General features: G+C 45.3%; 1 protein-coding gene across 3 annotated transcripts in view; it reads right to left on the bottom strand.

Annotated features, from left to right (window-relative positions):
* Window positions 1-9,512: 9,512 nt before the first annotated feature.
* nek11 (NIMA-related kinase 11) overlaps window positions 9,513-15,074 on the bottom strand; it is a 69,599-nt gene continuing 64,037 nt past the window's right edge. For 2 of the 3 annotated variants that reach the window (XM_087848577.1, XM_087848580.1), the window contains one exon: window positions 9,513-10,158. In XM_087848577.1, coding sequence (XP_087704703.1) covers window positions 10,100-10,158 — 59 coding nt within the window. In that variant the 3' untranslated portion in view covers window positions 9,513-10,099. Of the gene's footprint in view, window positions 10,159-11,557; window positions 11,640-15,074 lie in introns of those variants that run through there. The other variant, XM_087848578.1, reaches the window with a different exon arrangement.

The raw sequence follows: 15,074 nt of genomic DNA, 5'->3' as shown, positions 1-15,074 counted from the left end.
ATCACATTTAACTTTTATCCATTCATTTGTGTGACTCAGTTGGTTCTGCAGTTGTATTTCTATTAACTACCAGCACTGTGAAGTAATTTTAATACATGGGAAAGTTGTGTCCTGCTAGGCTGAGGTGCTGCTTTCTATTTTTAATAAATGAGCCCTGGGGGTGGGCTCTAATTATCGGGAGATCGCACAGCTCAGCCTCACAGGGAGCACTAATAGCAGGGTGCTGGATTCAGTGTGGATTCTCTGCAATCTTCAGCCCCGTGAGGATGTGGAGCGAGCTTATTGCACGACCGACGCCCTCAGGCAGGGAGCTGCAGAGGTCTGGGGCCGGGCGGGGTAAAGACCCACTGGATCAATTTGTACTTTCACAAGAACGCCAGTTTTACTGACTACTCTGCATCTGACAGTCAAAGCGTTTCCTCACTAACAGCCAACCAGGTAACCTGCACAGCCGCACAGACGTGCTGCTGTTTCAGTCAGCGGAGCTCAAGTTGGACAGCAAACATCAGCCGTACGTTTCAGCCACGAGCAGTCTGTTTGCTGACATGACCTGCGCTGTTTCATTTTCTGTGCAGATGCTTCCTCTCCGTGGCTCTTTGCATAGAAGTGTCTGAGATGACTGATGTTATGAAACAGGCTACGTAAATGAACACTGAATAGAAATCGTTTCATTTTTTATTCCAGCAAAAATGAAACAGCGGCAATAAAAATTTTAATACAGTTTATTTGTGAGCGACACCAGAAAATCTGTAAATTTCACTGTAAATGAGCCAAAATAATAAAAAGTTGTTATGATGAATCATCAATGTTCTGACTAAAGTTCAATAATCTGAGCTGAAGGTTCAAAGTCATGATTTTTGTTTGTTTGTTGCAAATATTTCATACAAATTCTACTTTGAAGTGAATTTAAAGATCATTTTACTGCATTTAGCTTTCCTGAAAAACGTTCCTTGTGAGGTACCAATAATGTCTTTATGAGCAATAATAAAATAAGGTCATAACACTCATTTGAAGGTGAAGCGTGAGGAGTCTCTTCTCTCTTTGCAGACGATCGGCTTCCTTTGGTTTCCAGTTCACAACAAGCACATATGCTTTTCTCGTGAGCTGTACAAAAATCAGCCTCTTCACTTTGACCTGCATCCTGTTGCATGTTGAATGAACCTTCATGAAGATTTAGGCAGGAAAATGAGCGGCAAACTAACCTTTTGTTCCTTAGAAAGTCCTCAGACAAACACCTTTTAACGGGGTCAAAGGTTCAGGTGTGGATTTACAGGGACAAGGATGCGCTGGATGGTTTGTGTTTCCTCCCCAGTTTGGTCTCAAGCCCCAAAGGTCAGACTGTAACCTGAACCTTAGTAGACTTCATGAGTTTCTGTGAGTCTGTGGGTTTGATATCTGTGTAGAATCTATTGAAGTTCTTCCAGTGTTTTCAGTATTTTCATCCACTGTATCTGGTAATTCATACCAGTGTCGACTGTTTCTTTATTGATCTGTCACATCAGTGAAATCAGCTGTTGCCACAACCTGACTCTAAAGAAAGTCTAAAGCAGGGGTGTCCAACTCCAGGCCTCGAGGGCTGGTTGTCCTGCAGGTTTTAGATCTCACTCTGGGTCAACACACCTGAATCAATGATTCGTTCATTAGCAGCCTCTGGAGAACTTCAGGACATGTTGAGGAGGTCATTTAGCATTTAAATCAGCTGTGTTGGATCAAGGACACATCTAACACCTGCAGGACACCGGCCCTCAAGGCTTGACGCCTGTGGTCTAAAGGCTGGAAACACAAATTCAGTTCCCATTTGATGATATAACATCTCCAGAGAGTTTCTGTGAGAGACGAGCTGGCAGAGCATCCTGCTGTTGCTTCCTGAGTCTCTGCAGCTCTTCTTCATCTGGTCCACCTGAAGACCACCATCATCTCTTGTGTTCTGAGTCCCCGTGACACCTTCGCCCTCTTACTTCTGTCAATGGCCCATTGTCTTCAGGGAAACCTCCAAACCCAGACCCTGATACAGGGACCTGCTGCAGGTGAGTGACTTCACCATCGCAGTGCTAACTCAAAGGCTTCCTGTGTGAAGAGCTGCATGCTGGCAGGATTCTTGCCTGTACACAGGTGCCTCTGATGCAGACGTGTTCACCTTTGCTGGTGGACAGGATGTGAACTGGTCACAAACTAGACCAGTGGTTCTTAACCTTGTTGGAGGTACCGAACCCCACCAGTTTCATATGTGCATTCACTGAAGCCCTCTTTAGTGAAAAATAAAATGTGATTCAAGCCATAGACATGTTTTTTACTGGTGCACAAAATGAGCCGTGCATGTCACAGCGAAGGCCGAACCCCTGAACCGCTGAACGAGACCCTTCAAGCCGTCCGTGGATGAATACATTTGCATGCACGTGTTTGGGGGCTGCAGCGTTCAGATAAGGCTTTATTCCTCCTCGGCCACAGACAGCGTATTTATCAAAATATGTTTACAGCTGTCCTGAATATCACAACATTTCCTTTTTTCCCAGAAAAACTCTTGACTTTGCAAAAATGTCCACACAAAATCATTACCGACCCCTCAAAGCATTTTTCACTACAAGCCACATTCACACACACTGCCTCAGTAATGTTGGCCAGCGACGCTCCCTGTTTGCCTGCAGTCTTAACAAAAACCCCCCCCAGACGGGAATGCTTTTTAGGTAATTTATGCACCTTTGATTTCAGTGCAGTGCTCACAGCAGTGTGTTGTTGGGCTGCTTTCTCTGCTGTATGAGCTGAGACAGCACAGAAGAGCAGGTTGTGTTGACGACGACTCGTTAGCCACCTGTAACCAGGTAAAACTGAAGATACGCAACAAGTGTTTATTCATCGAAAACCTCAGATGCTGCAATTAAACACTTGTAAGTCTGACAGCTGTGAAACACGTGCTCACAAGGCCATCAGCAGCTCTCCTGGTGATTTACAGCAACAGCGAGTTCATTTCAAAGAAGCAGCCGGAGTAACAGCCATTAAAGAAATGTCTGATTTTAATAAGTGAAAAAAGCTGCATGTTAGTGAAAGCAGCAGCGCAGACTAGCTGCTCCGCCTGCTCCTCTCAGGTTGCTTTGATCTCCTGTCAGCAGGTAATCAGCTCTTTTCTTGATGACGTAGACAGCAGCTGTCAGGCTGCCTGACAACACTCGTGTTTCTTTCCTGCACAGTCACAGAGCTGGCTGCAGACGCAGGAGACCAAAGATGTGTCAGCATCTTTATTCAGACAATTTCCTTCTTAAACACATCAAATCACCTCAATTACTTACTTTTCCAAACAAAGCAAAAATAAAGAAAGACTGCAGTTCCTCTGACGTCCACCAGGAGCTTCAGCAGTGAGTCATTCCCCAAACACTCCGATGTCAAAATGTTCAACAGCGGCCATATTTTATGGCTGCCAAGCTTCACTTCAATTAACCGTTAACTTGTACTTGGATTATCTGACAGATGTGGATTAACTTTACTGCCCAGTCTGTTATTCAGCAGTAATTAGCAGGTATCTGCTGTTCACTAGGGATGGGTATCGTTTAGGTTTTATCCGATACCGGTGCCAAACCGGTACTTTTGAAACGGTGCCGGTGCTTAAAGAATGGAGAACACAAAATTGGTCCAAAAACCTCTCATGTTCAGCTGTTTTTTGTAAAAAGATAACAATGTTAGCCTTTTCTGCAGCTATGGGGCATATATGGTATCACTCTTGGCTGGAAGCAGCTTAAACAATGGAAAAAACACAAACTTTGTCCAAAAACCTCTCATGTTTAACTGTTTTCCACTTTTTCTTTGGTCATTTTAGCCTTTTTGTCCAGGGTGAAGGGAGTATCTGCCATCAAACAAGAAGACAGCTGCATGTAGCTATGATGGTGTTTGCTAGTTCACCTTACATGCATTAATGTAATAACGTGGTTAGCCTACTCAACGTAAATTACACACGAACAACATGAAGCTACTCACGCAGAGAAGAACGGCTGCTGCTGCATCATCATCCTCATCATTTCTGCTACACTGGCAGGGCTAGGGGCCAGGACTCTCCTCTTCGGGTTTTTGGGGGATGTTGCTAACTCCGGGTCGATAACAGGCACCACACCCGCAGTAGATGTGCTCGGTGTGAGGTCTCGCAGCAAGCTATCAAATACGGCGCATTTCTCGGCTTTTAAAAAAAACGCTATGCATCGCCAGGTGTTTCATCAGATTTGAGGTGTTACCTCCTTTGACAGCATCACAGTATCAGCTTAAAGCACTTGTTGCAGCTGCTGAGTTTGCATCTTTTGCTGTGAAGTACAGCCAGACTTTGACCGCTTCGCCTTGGGCATTTTTAATCTGTAGCTCTGCTCTAAAAGAACGTACGTACCTGGACCCGCCTACTATCCTCGGAAACGTAAAATGATTGGCTAGAATCGAAAATTTATGACATTTATGCCATCATGGCACCGGATACCGGTACCCATCCCTACTGTTCACCTTTCTAAAACCAACAGGAGAGGAATCAAACTTTTTGTATTCAAGCATCAGAGCAAAATACAAACCCAATGATTTATTGATGTCTTCTTCATTTCCTCTCACATCCTTGGCTGCTCTTATGAAGAAGCAGCAGGAGGATTCATGTCTGAGCTGAAGCTTCAGGGCACAAACTGACGGCCAACATCACGCTGGACGTTACGGGAAGAGGAAGTCCTGTTCATGCAGGATTAAAGCTGCAGGGGGAGGCGGAAAGTCACATGTCACCCAGCTCGTCTGTAATTTACCTCAGCAATCCAAGCTTCTTTACCGCGGGTGAAATGAGAAGAATATTTAGTGAGATAAATGTCTCCACAGGGGGGCAGCACCAGGCTGAGGGGGGGTAGAAATGCAGCACGAGGTGAATTAGTTAGACATCTTTGTATTTCTCAATCATAACTCAGTCAAATCAGGACAGGAATGAAGTATTTATATTCAGTGTGGCTTCCACCTCCTGAGGAGATGATTATCTCTGATGCACGGCCACACCAAAGCTCCAGAAATCAGAGCTGCACAACAACCAGCAATCACATAAGAGCTGCACAGGAACCCAGCAGATATCGACTTATCGTCATGGCTCCAGGGTGATGGGGGACACTTGCAGTTTTCAGCCAAACCAACACTTTCTGTTCCCTCTTAATGTGGAAACATGTAAAGGTGGATTCAAATCTTAATTATATGTTGACACATGCGCTCCATCACAGAGACTGTTTTCCTGCAGCATCCAGCAGCAAAACCTCGTCTCCAGCTGACAGAGGCTCCAAATTCTAAAGCAGGAATGATTTGATAGACAAAAACCAAAACACAATAATATTGTGTCTGTGTCCTGGAGTCTGTGAGGTGGAGCTTCCAGAAAATTCCAGCAATGCTCAGTGAATTGAGATCTAGGAAATCTGGAGGCACCACCCTGAGGTCTTTGTCATGTTTCTCACAGTATTCCTGAACGCTGTGGGGTAGGGAGCGTTGTCCTGCTGAACCAGGGAACACCTCTACCATGGAGTGTCCACAGTCATCCAGAGCATCACGCTGCCTACCCTGACCTGCCTTCCTCTAACAGAGCCGAGGAGGCATCACATACCTGACTATACACAGTGATGGAGGAAAGACTTGTTTGGACCACTCGTGCTGAACCGGGAACACCAGGAACACCAGGAACACCGCACACACCTGCTGTTTGCAGATGCAGTGACACAATCGTGACGCTATCACACATCAACAGTGTTGGTCAAGTTACTTGAAAAAAGTAATCAGTAACTAATTACCGATTACTTCCCCCAAAAAGTAATCCCGTTACTATACTGATTACTTATTTTCAAAAGTAATTAATTACTTAGTTACTTAGTTACTTTTTAAAAACAGGATTTACAACCTGAATAGGTGATAAAGTGATAGATCTTTCAGCCCAATTCTACTTTTTCTGCATAATCATCATACAAAATGTAATCAAATGGAAAAGTCTCTTTTTAAAACTTGTTTTATTAGTTTTAATCTTTTAACTTTATGCATCAAGCAAAAATTTAATTATCTGCAACATTCTCTGACTGGAAGAAATTAGTTTAACATTTAAACCTATTTTCTGCACATTCCAGCTCATAAAATAAAATATTTTGTGTGTTTACACTCAGTCTTTCAAATAGATGCAAGTAAAACACAGCAGAAAATAAATAAAGTCAAAGACTAGCGGTCCTGTTGCTCTATTTTCACCTGTAAAGCAGGAGTGGGGTAGGCGGAGGGTTACCCTGGTGCAGGTGTGCCGCGGTCAGTGGAAGAATCCGCGAGTTTCTCTGTGAGTTTCCCATTACGTCGTAGCTACTCGGTGCTTGTTTGGAAGTTTAGGGGTTTTTTCGCTGTAAAAAGAAGTTTTCTTCCCACGCACAACGGACACTAATGTTTTTGTCACTTTTTATGGAATCAAACTCAAAGTAAGGTCAGTACTTCCACGCTTTAAACGCTGCACGCTCATACTCTCTCTGCACTCGATATATGATCCATTGTTGATCTGCACACAGCTGTTGTCACGAACGTCGCACTCGCTTACGTCACTGTCATGAGACATTCTCGCAAAAAAATCACGGTTTTAGTAACGCAGTAACGCAGCGTTCCTACGGGAAAGTAACGGTAATCTAATTACCGTTTTTGCAATAGTAATCCCTTACTTTACTCGTTACATGAAAAAAGTAATCAGATTACAGTAACACGTTACTTGTAACGCGTTACTGCCCATCTCTGCTCATCAACCTGATGCACTTTCAAACATCGCCAAGCCGTCGGTTTTAGTCACTGCAGCTGAAGGTGGTTGTAAAGTCCACGCTGATGAAGAAGCAACTCTTCATACTGTGTCAGTCTGAATTATACTGGGACAAACCCACCGTGATGCCACCCGCTGGTCGTTTTTGGCTGTAACCACAGATTGACTGTGTCTGTGTGTTCCTCTGTGTTAACCCTGCCACAGGTTAATTAGCTTAGCTGAAGCTAAACAGAAAGCTAGCAGCTGCAGCTGCCTGTCAGCACCTTGACTGAATGAGTTGTTACAAAAGGAGGACCGACTGGAAAAGACTGCTGGAGCTTCTGGTAAAATAATAATTCATTAAAAATGATCAATTTAATATCCAGGGAACAGGAAGTAGAGCTGATCCATCAGTACCTACAAAGTGTTCGGATACATTTTGGACTCCCACCGTTTCCCCACAAAACTCAGAGTAATGTAACTCGATGTCCTCTGCAGAGAAATGTTTTCAGACCCTGAGCTCCGGCTCGAGGGGCCTCGAGGGCAGGAGGAGTAATCACAGAGCTCTGTTCTTCTTCTAAACACCTCCTCTTCCTCCTCGTTTTACGAGGGGCTCCGAGGAAGCCGACAGCCTTTAATTCCCACGCAGAGCAGCTGTTGTGTGTTTGTGGAGAAAGACGTTGTTGCCATGGTGACAAGACAACTCAATCCAAGTGGGATTTTTCATTTCATTAACCCCACCCATGTGACCAGCAACCATCCACCTACCAGCTGGATCCAATCAGAGCAGAGAGGCGGGGTTTCATGCAGAGGGGCGGAGCCATGATCGTGTTTAGTCGGATAAGTTGAATGAAAGCAAACAGAATGATGATATTTATTATCTTTGTTTAAACCCAACATCTGTCATTTCATATGCAGCTGCTCCTGACAGATGTGTTACTCCCGAGCCAAATTTCACTCTGAGCTGATAAACTACAGGAGACGGAAAAAACAATTTCAAATACGACGTGGAGTCTGCAGACAGGATTTGAATCTAGAGGAGGAGGAGCAGCGAGTTCAGGGAGAAGCAGCAGTTTATCTCTGCTGCTGGGGAGGGGCTGAAAAATGACTCAATGCACTGTGGATTAGATAAAAATCGACCCCTTCACAGATCTACAAATCCTGCAAGAATGAGGCTTAACGTGTGAAGTATGGTGATAACAAGCTGCAGGGAGCAGTGCCCCCCCCAGGATTACAGCAGCGAGCAGACAGAGCTGAAGAGCAACAGTTCACTGCAGCTTGTTTTCTGTGTGCTCAACTTTTCCTGCTGTGCAACAAATGAGAGAAAACAGGTGAAGTCCGTAGCAAACCTCGAGGTGTTTGTGCTCTCTGCACACCAGCTCCACAGCCTGTGTGTTAAACTCTGCTTTCAACTGTTTGAAATGAAGGAAGCCTCCTCATCCTCACACTAACAGCTTCCACTGTGAACACGCCCTCGCTGTTTCTTTTACTGTTTTTGTTTAACTGGGAGTTTCTTCCACAATCTGCACAAACAAAAGCAGATCTGCTTCGTATCTCTGATCCACGCGGCGACGCTCGCAGCTTCGGGGATGATGTTTCGTCTGCGATAATTGGATTATTCTAAATTAAACTTCCACAGACGCTTGTGGAGAGATGGAGCTTAAATCTCAGCTGATCCCCCAAAACAGTTTTTAATAGATAAAATTTGAAAAGAGAAACTCAGCAGAGGAAACGTGTGCAGACAGCTGGAGCCAGAGTTACGCTGGGCCTGTAGGAGACTGAAGAGATGCTGAAAGGCTGCAGGTTGATTTAGCTGAACGAGCCTCTGATGAGTTCATTTTAATACTAACGCTATAATAAAACCATCAATATGAATTATTTTACTGAAGCCAGTTTCCTGCTCAAAGAAGATCTGTAGGTTAAGAGCTGAGCTGCCTGAGGGAGCAGATCGTTTCTGCTTTTGTGTTTTTATGAGCCTTTAATGAGGACGTAATGAAATGCAGAAGCAATTATCTCGATGCCCTCTCTCAGTAACGCTGGAAACACACAGACAGATTAAAGACATTAAATTCACTTCACATTGGTGAAGATGATACACCGTCATTTATTTTTCTACATTAAGTCAAGTGATTATTGTTGCGCTTTCATCAAGCAGCAGAATCGTCCTCACGAGTCACATTTAATATTTCATGAATCTGCAGCAGCGAACATGTTTTAAACACCACCACCTGCATCCATGACAACTAACGTCTGTTTTCCCCTAAAATATATATCAACCATAATCTCAGCTGGTTTACAACAGAACAACCGTCCGCACCGACTCAAAGGTCGAGTCGAGCGGCTGACTCGAGGGTCAATGGCGTCTTTTTCCTGATCGGACAATCAGAAGGAAAGACTACGTTTTAGAGCTGAGATGTGTCCTCGATCCAGCACAGCTGATTTAAAGGATAAATGACTCCTCGCTGGTCGTGTCCAAATTCATGGGCTGCATCCTCCTGACGACGCATTTGTAGGCCGATTACGTCACAGTGACGCGCTGAAGGCTGTCCAAATTCGCAGACTCCTCCGAATGCAGCCGACAAATGCGTCCTCCTTTCCCCGAATTTGAAGGATGGCTCGGGTGTGTCCTTCGTGGCCCACCATATCCCAGAATTCATAGCGCGGCCCAGCCAAACACCAGTTTCCAACAATGGCGGCCACTACTAAGTTTTAAAATTACTCTTATTATTCTTTCTGGGTCACAAAATAAACTTTTAACATATTTTCAGGTGAGAAAGTAGCTGTGTAAATATCAAATATCTGCTCGGTTTATCAGAAGGCTAGACCGTCCAATTTCCCCAGCCGTGTACTTCCTGCCTACCCGACCTTCTGAGGACCCGGCCCACGTAGACTGCGAAGGCCGGGTCCTCAGGAGGATGCAGCCCATGAATTTGGACATGACCAACATGTGTTGAAGTTCTCCAGAGGCTGGGAATGAACTCATCAGGTGTGTTGACCCAGGGTGAGATCTCAGACCTGCAGGGGACCCTCGAGGCCTGCAGGCCCCCACCTCTGTTGTAGAATAAATCCACACCCGCAGGACCTGCAGTGCCCGAGTCTAAACTTTGCATCTTTAATTTATCCCAGCGTCTGGCGTGCACATCGAGTGCTTCATGTAAAAATGTGAAAAACTATTTTCATGGAGACAGAAAAAAACGAAGAAATCCTAAATATTCGTAAATCAGTTCAGCTAAGACAGGAAAAAGTCTGCTGCCTGCCTCAAAGGAAGTTGGTAACATCTGAGCTTCATTATTGTCCTCCAGTACAAAAGGTTGTGGATCAGATCCTCAAACTAACAGGAGGTGGAGGACTCGCTGTTCAGTCTCAGACTGGCTGCGGTTGATGGGCGGGGCTCCGAGGGGCCTCTGGCCCTGCTGGGTCTCCTGGTTTAAAGACAAACAACACAAAGAGGAAAGTAAGACACGCCTAAAGACTTTCAGTCAATCTGGACCTCGACTCGTACGCTTTCAGGATCTGGAGCTGAAGACTCGCCTCCAACATTTCCATCATAGCTCCAACTGAAGAAAACAAGATAAACACGATTGTAACAGGACAAAAGCTCTGATGAAATGTTTCAGCAATCTGCTGTGTTTACGTCAATAAACCAAAACCGTTAGTGAACCACATGGATCAACCAGTCACTGAACTGTGATCTTATGATTTTACTAGAATAATGTTGCAGCTTACAGACGACGAAGAGACTAAGGCTACGTTCACTCTGCAGGTCTTAATGCTCAATTCCGATTTTTTGTCTGCTCGTTCACACTACAGATAAAATGTGACAGCAAACGCGCTCTAGTGTGAACGCTCAAAGCGGCCGCATGCGCAAAAGAAGACGTCACACACAACGCGCTCTGTTTAGACCCAGAGCAAAAGTATGTTCGTTAATATAAAGACTTCAGACTTCACGTTTCCCAATTTTTGCTTTAAGTTATTTTGTTATTTTCATAATAATGTAAATAACCTAATAATGATCCTTATTGCTGTTTTAGAGGAGCGCTGCTTCAAAGGATAGCTGCAGATTTCTGTCAGAATCTGCAGATTATACAGTACAAATAAAATGTTCACGTTTCTCCAACGTTGTCTTCCCAACAGTTTCACTGGATGGAAGCGTTCGCGATGTCTTCTCCGGCGCTGATAGTTGGCGTCTGTCTTGTGTCAGTGACATAAAAGACGGATTTAATGCGACATGACCATCAAACAGCAGCTTTCTGAAACATCAGATATGTATCGGATTCAGTACCACATACGAAAGTGACCCAGATCGGATTTGAAAATATCGGATTTGTGCCGTTCACACTGTCACACCATGATCGGATAGATTTGTCGCACAGGGTCAAAAAAGTCGGATTTGATGCTCTTTCGCCTGCAGTGTGAACGCAGCCAAAATCAACATGAACACCGAACACTAAAGTTATCTGTTCTTCCTCCCGTACTTCATAATATCACAAATGTAAACATGTGTCCTGGTTACCTGATGTAACTCCATAACTGGTAACTACACCCCCCAGTATGCTTCACCAGTGGCTGTGAAGGGTGTTCACCTGTGGTAGTCATGACAACAACCTGACCAATCCCTCACTGTGGCTCTGCAGCACTTTGTGACAGTGAGGCGTGTGGAGGATCGTAGAAACTCTGCTGTCAGTCTTTAATAACAGATGTCATAACTGCATGTGTCATTTTTTTCCTCACATGAAATATTTGAACCATTTTTGAGAAAAAGAAGCAGCAGCTCCGCCGGTTTCATGCAGTCCAGGAACGGCGGGCCAGCGTGAGCAGGCTGCACGCCATTGGCTGGTTCCTCCATCAAGTGATGTGACGAGTCCTGACGACAGCTACCTGCAGACCTCGCTCTGCCCGTCACCTGGAAGCCAAACACCTGCTAAGTTTCTTCATGGTGGGTTTTTCCTTTAATCTGACGTTTCTACACGTGAGCGTTTTTAATGGTCGCTGCTTTTAATCCAGTCTGAGCATTTATATCACCTCCACCTGCTGCTATTAAAAGCAGCGCAGTGACCCTTTAATGCTGCTGCTGTTGGATGCAGTGACTGACAGCAGATTACGTGACGTGATCCTGATTTCAGGAAGCGCTGGCGTCCTCACTTCCTGCCTCTCTGTCTGCAGGAGCAGCTCCATCGACAGAAGCACAGCAGAGTGTGGAGGTGATCTAATGGGATTATAATGGCAGGATATCTGCTGCTGCCACAATCTAGACACAGAAAATGACCAGGCTGAAAACTTTCATAAAAGCAAAGGTGCGCCGTCTCAGTCACAGGTAGTCGCTTCAAGTCTCTTTGAAGATTAACGAGCTCGGCGTCTTAACGAGGCTCTTGATTGCCAGGAAGTCTGAGCTGTAACGAGCTCCGAATGCTAACGAGCTGACGCCCTCACAGAGATCATTAAACCGAAAGCCGCCGGGCGTCGTGTCCGGACCGGTCCACGCTACACCAGCTGATATTTGAACCCTTTTGATTTTTATTGTTCACGTCTCTGGATTTCTTTTACTTCCTTCCTGCTTTCGCGTCACGACTTCACATTTCATAATCAGAAACGATTTGGCTTCAGGGGCTCCGGTTAACAAATATCACGTTGCACTGCTTTCAGCTATTTTTGTATCCATCAGATCCTTTTAATGTCTGACTTTCAGCTTCACCTTTCTTTCCGTATCTGTTATCGATGTTGGGAGTCTTTCCCGCCACACTGAATCGGACGTGTTAAACAAAAGCAAACCTGCTGCTGCGTTTGTTTCCCGGCCAGCACAAACTCTGAGCTGCTGTTCAACAGTAAATCAGGATAATGGGCTCTGGGCTGCTCCGGGCCTTTCGTCCGTTCACTGGATGCTAAATATCCGGGGATTTAATGGCTGTTTATCTCTGCTGATGCTGCATTCTGTTACTTTGCTTCCCTAAAGGGAATAATTAGTCTGGTTAAGCAGGGAGCTGACAGGCAGGAAACACGCTGAACTCTTTGTACAACTAATGCTTTTAATGGAAACACAAAAGCCAACAGTGATGAAGCTCTCGGTGTTAACCTAATCAGGTTTGTGTTTGTTGTCTCCTGCTTCACAGACAAATGTATCAGAGTCATGAGAATATATTCATTTTACATTTGCTCAGTTATTAAAAGAGTCTGTGTTCTGATCCTGGTTCTGGTTCCAAACGCTTACAGCAGCCTGCAGGAACAGAGGAGAGTCTTCACAATGACCTGTTCTTTGTTCTTTATTTAAGGACAGACTGCGTGGATACAGGAGGTGTGGCCTCGGGAGGTGTGGCCTCAGGAGGTGTGGCCTCAGGAGGTGTGGCCTCAGGAGTGTGGCCTCCGGAGGTGTGGCCTAAGGAGGTGTGGCCTCAGGAAGTGTGGCCTCAGGAGGTGTGGCCTCAGGAGGTGTGGCCTCAGGAGGTGTGGCCTCAGGAGGTGTGGCCTCCGGAGTGTGGCCTCCGGAGGTGTGGCCTAAGGAGGTGTGGCCACAGGGCTGAAAACACCTGAATTCAAAAATAATGAGCTGTGGCCCAAAACGTTTCTCCGTGTAGTTAAGCTCACTGGGTCTGGAGTGTTTTTGTGCTTTGATTATTATCATTCTGTTATTTGATGGTTTTTCATGGTTTAGTTTGTATTTCTGCTCCTTTACTGTTCTTGTGCCTCCCTTGTGTTACGTCTAGTCATCCTTGTCTCGATGTTGGTGTATTTCCTGTTTTACTTTGCCGTGTCCTGTGTTAGTCTTTACAGTGTTGTTCTCCCTCCCGTCTCGTCATGTCCGATTAGTTTCGGCTGCGTTCCCCTCCTGTTTCCTGTTTCTGTGTATTTCCCTCTGGATTACTGCTGCTTTTCTTTTCTTTCAAACCACCAAAGAACCTTCGTATCCAAAATAACTTTATTGCCTTTGCTTCTCTTATTGCCCGAAAAATAATTTTGTTGTCGTGGAAATCATCTCAGCCAGCACTAAAGTCTGGTTACACGACATCCTAGGACTCCTAAAATTGGAGAAGATAAAATTCTCCCTCAGAGGCTTTTCTGATAGATTTTTTACTCACTGGAAACCATTTGCATCTAAGTGACAGACTCCTGTTTAAAAAGCGTCAGAATTGTATTTTTCTTGACTTTATTCACTTTGTGAACGTTGATAAACTCACTTCAGACTCACCTGCAGAAAACTGAATATTTTCTTCTGCTTTCACGTGTGTTTGAGTCCATCTGCTGCCTGATACCAACATTTGTTTCCTGCTGCAATGACTGACACCAGTAACCCACTGAAGTCTGTCAGAACTTGTTTGTGACAAGTGCATGTGGTGCAGGATAAACAGGTGTGGCCTCAGGGGGTGTGGCCTCAGAGGTGTGACCGCAGGGGGTGTGGCCTCGAGGTGTGTGTGGCCTCAAGGGGTGTGACCTCAGAGGTGTGGCCTCGGGGGGTGTGGCCTCGGGAGGTCACCAACCCCGAGTTGGAATAACACGGCCATCGGAGTGAGTGTGTGAATGCACGCAGGCGTAGAGGAAGGTGCATGAAGCAGCGTCTCTGTTGGCTTTGAGCGATGCCCTCCAGCTCACTGTGACGGGACGGCGCCCAGAGTCTGAGACCAGGTGAAGGGAGGAGTTACTGCAAAGGGGAGGAGTGAAGTTTTTACAGTCCACCCCCACCTATAGCTACGTGCTGTGGGTGGTGGAACTAGCTTCGTCTAAAGCAGGGCGGGACCAGTGACACTCCCCTCTCTGTCGGGTGAACGATCCACGCTTTCATGCAGGATCTGTTTACCTGCTGTGGAGACTCTGGTGTTTCTGTTTCCACACGTGTCTGTATTCACAGATAAAGCAGATCTTCTCCCTCTGGGTTATTGCTTCATTACTTTGTGTCGTATGAATGTAGGAAAATCTGTAAAACTTCTGAAACTCCAGTTAAAAGTCCAAAAACGTCTGCGTGTGTGAGCAGCAGATCAAACCAGCCAAGAATTATAAATTATAATTATTATAAATGAGTCTCCAGACCTGTGAGACTCTCAGAGACCCAGCAGCACTGAAACAGCCAGACGCTCATTTTACCACAAACCTGGAGAGGAAACGAGGACGAGCCTCTGATGAAGCTGCGATGAAGCAGCGACTTAAGTTTTCCTATTTACAGATAATGATGATGAATGGTGTTCAAATTTTAGTCCGTTGGCCGCCTCCCCTTTGCTTTTGACACATGCTTTAAAATAATTGCCTAATTAAGCGTCCGGAGGCGCTGGCTGCCTCTCAGACTGTTCAGCATCACTCTGGTTCCTCATGGCTGTGTCTCTGAACAAGAAGAGATAGAGACTCCACGTAAAAC

This window comes from Neolamprologus brichardi, chromosome 11 (assembly GCF_056152115.1).
Source record: "Neolamprologus brichardi isolate AB-2024 chromosome 11, ASM5615211v1, whole genome shotgun sequence".
In the NCBI taxonomy this organism is placed as follows: Eukaryota; Metazoa; Chordata; class Actinopteri; order Cichliformes; family Cichlidae; genus Neolamprologus; species Neolamprologus brichardi.
The sequence above is the reverse complement of the archived record's forward strand: the minus strand, read 5'-3'. Positions and strand labels throughout refer to the sequence as shown.